Source organism: Lactuca serriola, chromosome 2 (genome assembly GCF_051521515.1).
Source record: "Lactuca serriola cultivar US96UC23 chromosome 2, Lser_US96UC23_V15, whole genome shotgun sequence".
NCBI lineage: Eukaryota > Viridiplantae > Streptophyta > Magnoliopsida > Asterales > Asteraceae > Lactuca > Lactuca serriola.
The window spans coordinates 169,715,033-169,719,380 of NC_136409.1; the positions used below are offsets into that span (position 1 = coordinate 169,715,033).

Consider the following 4,348-nt stretch of genomic DNA (forward strand, 5'->3'; position numbering starts at 1 on the left):
TCAAAGAAACACTAAGGGTGCAAATTCCCAACCTAGTATCCTCAACCCAGGAAATGTAATAAAAAAATATGAAGGTTACGAAAAATGTAATTTTCAAAAGCGCAACTATTGTTTCAAATTGCGTTCATATCCATCGCCATAACCACCACCCACACCCATGGTCCACTTCATGATACCATCGGATTGAAGTGCCCGATTCAAGTTGTACTAAAAAAGTCAACTCTCACAAAAGTAACCATCACTATCACTTTCTCTTTGAGAGTGTGGCACGTTGAATTAGCAAGTTGAAATGATTTAAATTAGTATTAAACTATACATGTTTCCAGCTACAAAAAGTCAACATACGGAATCTTAGAAGCTATTAAAGAAAAGTAAGAAAAAGGAGCAACTTGGCATAATGGACGGACTCCTTCAAAGATCCTAAAACCAAATGGAAATCCAGATTCCCATAATTTCCTTTCTTTTCTGGATTTAATTATACAAATAAAAAGAAAATATTAATGTACATCAAAATAGTAAAAATCCATATCACTAATTTAAACTAAATTACTACAAACAAGACTCAACACTTACCACACTACAATTGCAGACACAGAGAAAATGTAGGTCTACTCACAAACCGTGGCCATTAAACCAAATTTCCAATCGCCTACTGCTTCCCCATGTCTTTTCCGGTGAACTCACCACCACCACCACCGCCACGTCCAAATGACGAAACCGCCCTTGTAACATCAAGACTCCCGCCAATAGATGTCATTAAAGCCGATAAACCATTAGTGGTTCCACCACCAGCCGCCATACCCAACCCAAGAAAATCAAGAGTCGCATGTTTAGGCCCGTATACAGATGGCGTCCCCATCATGAGCTCTTCCAAACCGGACCGCCCATCATACCCCACCCCTAACCCTAACCCAATTGTTGCACCACCACCACCACCGCCGCCGCCGCCACCGACATCCGAGTCATCTAACCGCCCACCATCAAGCCCGTATCCTCTAAGTAAAGACGCGCCTGAGGCAGATGCACCCATCTGAGCAGCTTTTTGAAGTAATGCTGTTGCTGACATGGTGGGCTGAGGTGGCGGGGCGTATTGGCGGAGCTCCGGGCCCGCTGTTCTGAAAATTGAAGAGCCTTGATTGGTGGATAAGCAGAGGGAGATGGGTTCTTGAGATGAAGATGGTAGGGTTAGATCAGGTGTTTGTGTTGTTGATTGATTCATGGATCGAATCAAATCTTTGAATCCAATTGTTTGTGGTTGTGGTTGTGGTTGTGGTTGTGTTTGTGTTTGCGGGTGTAAAATTTTGGATGCAGTTGATGATGCAAACAAGCTTGCAAATACACTGCTGTTTGTGCTTCCTGTATTGGTTGATGTGCAACTACCACTACAACTTCCGCTCACTGCCGCCACCACAATTGGTGGTGAATTGTCCAAAACGGGTCTAGAATCTTGATTGGAGGTGGAAATTTCCGGCAAATCTGCGGGCAAATCAGTAATTTTATATAAAGCTTTTCGCTTTTTAATTATTAGAATTGATGGTGTACTTACCTGGAGACTTTGCAATACACAAAACTGAAGATGTTACAGGCGGTGTTGGGGTGGCGGTGGGTGGAGGAGGTGGTGGTGGTGTGGGTGGTGATGCTGTGGATGTTGACTGTGGTGTTGACTCTACAGATTGAGGTTTTGGGTCTTCATCTTCAGGTTGACTTTTAGCAGTCTCTACTGCTAATGCATCACAAAATGCTCTGTGGGTGATAAAGCTATCTCTCCTTCATATAAATAAAAGAAATCTTCAACTTTTGTTTAGCGAATAATGAAAGATTTTTATAAATATATGATACAAGAAGTATATTATATAACCTTGAAAACAGAGTCCCACAATCACATTTGTATTCTCGGGTTCCACATATTTTGAGATGAGCTTTCCAATCGGATTGAACTGCGTATTTTTTTGAGCATTGATCGCATTTCCATTTCTTCTCACCATGTTTCCTACAGAAGTGTTTTTTGATCCCTGTGAGATCTCCTAAAGCGCGTGAAGGATCATGGTGAACACATGAGGGCTCAGGACATACATAGACTCTTTTCCTAATCTCTTTGCTTGTCCTCTGTTTAAGCTTCCATGGCAAATTGTGTCCTCTTCTATGGAGTTGCAAATTCTGGTCTCTTTGAAACCCCTTGTTGCAAATCTCACATACAAATCGGTTTGTAGCCATTAATGTTGTGGGAGATAGAGCAATCACCTCTGCATCTGGATCTATATGTTGAATATTTGAAAACATAAAAAAAGAAATTAACTTAATTTCCTAATAGGTATATGCTAAAAGAAGTTCTGTTTTGCTTGACTCAAACAGCTTGAAATCAATTCCAGCTGGAGATTTGTTGATTAATCTAATGAAAACCTCCGAATAAAGGCAGCCAGCCCAATAATCTTCCAGATTAAGAAAACACACATCGGAATCGTAGTTAGATTATTAGCAAATTTGGATAAGTTCCAATGTTACCTGGCATGCCGGCTAAATTTCGCTTCCTTTTCACTGGCTTTTCCGGAGGCGCCGCCGTCTGATTACCCGGAGAGGAAATACTAGCTTCGCCGGATACCGTGGATTCGTTCACCGCCGACGAGTTGTCCAAGTCGGTGGTCATGGTGACTTAGTTATTCTAGGGTTTGCTTCTACTTCCGTTTAGAAAAAGGAGATATCTGTTATCCAACCAAATCAAGTATCGGAAGCACTTTTACTTTTCTAGGGTTAGATATCAAACTTAGTATTACTATCTATGGATCAATCTAACATCGATCGTTTCTACTTCAAACCATAACGCAAATCAAGCAACAAAAGCCATAGCACAAAATCAGCTCAGCTCAAGTTGAATTTAGTCTCAAACAGTATAAAACAAGGGTTTCAGACATTTTCCCTAAATTTTAGCACTATTGATCGAACCACAGAGATAGATACAAACAGATCACTAGAATCCGAATTCAAAGCCGAAATTAATAATATCGACAAAAACTAAGAACAAAAGTGATAGAAAGATCTTAGAAGAGAAAGTGAAAATCCAGAGAGAGAAAGCGAACGAGGGCCGAGGGGTTGCAAAAAGTCTTCGTTTATGAATTTTCAATAAAATATAAATATCAAAGGGGCCAAACTGGGGATAAACCAAAACATTTGGTTGTCTAACCATGGTTACTGTCTAACTCGTGCCTTCTTTAACTATAGTTAGACTAGAATAAGGGTTGTGGTTCCGAAAAGTCAAAGTACTTTTGGTCTTTCTCTTTTCAGTTTTCAACCAATAAAATTTGAACACGTGAGTTATACCGAATATTTTTGAGTGTTCCTGGATAGACACCATATCCCTACTAAGATCATACCATGGTATGTATGGAAGATATTTCATTTATTTATTTTTATTCTCATGTTATCTTTTTCTTCCCTTTCCTTTCATTTATTTTTTATTATTTATATTTATTATTATTTTTTAAAAAAATATGTTTCATGCAAATATTTATTTTTTAGAAAATTAAAAACCATAATTTTGATATATTTTATAACTTTTTAGTAGATATATAATTTAATAAATATTAAAAAAAATTAAAAAAAGTTGATCAATACACGAGAAGAGAAAGAGAGAGATAGGCTCCCCTCATCTTTTTCTCATACCCTCTAAACCTTAATGGCGGTATGGTGTGTCAATGTGAGGGAAAACATATTCCACCCCTTTTCCTCTCCATACGCTTCGGTCTAAGGGCGGAGGGAATGATGTTACATAAATCAGAGTCTCTTTATTGCCCCATAAACGTCATGCCACTTTTTACCATAAAAATAGGATTATTTGTCATAAAGAGTGATGTCACACTTTTTTTTTTATCAATTTAAGTTTTTTTTTTCTAAAAAAATTATATTTTTAATAAAAAAAATAACACTTCATTACTTCAAAATAAATAAAAAAAACATTACATTGCATTACTTAAAAAAAAACATACCATGAAAAAAATCCTTAACACTTAGAAAAAAACACTAAAAACTTAAACCTACAAACTTAAAAAAAATACACATCAAACGATTAAAATAACTTAAGGAAAAAAAACATAATATATGAAGTCGTCATCCGATAACTTGTCTTCCGGGAGATCCAAATTGAAGTTAATATGTTGAATCTCGTAAATGTGTTCTACCAAGTCTGTACAAAGATTGTGAAATGTTTCAGTGCAACATATCTCTGCTCTCTTGTCCATGTACTCGTCGCCACCAATTTCTATTGGTTGTGTATCAGGGATGGTTTCTTGCTCATCATAAGCACATATCGCTCTTCATTCGTCTTCAATAATCATATTATGCAATATGATACATG

The 4,348-nt window shown here is 37.5% G+C and overlaps 1 protein-coding gene across 1 annotated transcript; it reads right to left on the reverse strand.

Moving 5' to 3' along the window:
* Positions 1-421: 421 nt before the first annotated feature.
* IDD1 (C2H2-like zinc finger protein) lies at positions 422-3,103 on the reverse strand. Its single transcript, XM_079025323.1, has 4 exons — positions 2,503-3,103; positions 1,859-2,255; positions 1,547-1,767; positions 422-1,476 (listed from the first exon to the last, which is right to left on the reverse strand). Exons 1-4 carry the CDS (start codon positions 2,642-2,644, stop codon positions 650-652), a joined length of 1,587 nt encoding a protein of 528 aa, XP_078881449.1. The 5' UTR covers positions 2,645-3,103; the 3' UTR covers positions 422-649.
* Between the last annotated feature and the right edge of the window lie 1,245 nt (positions 3,104-4,348).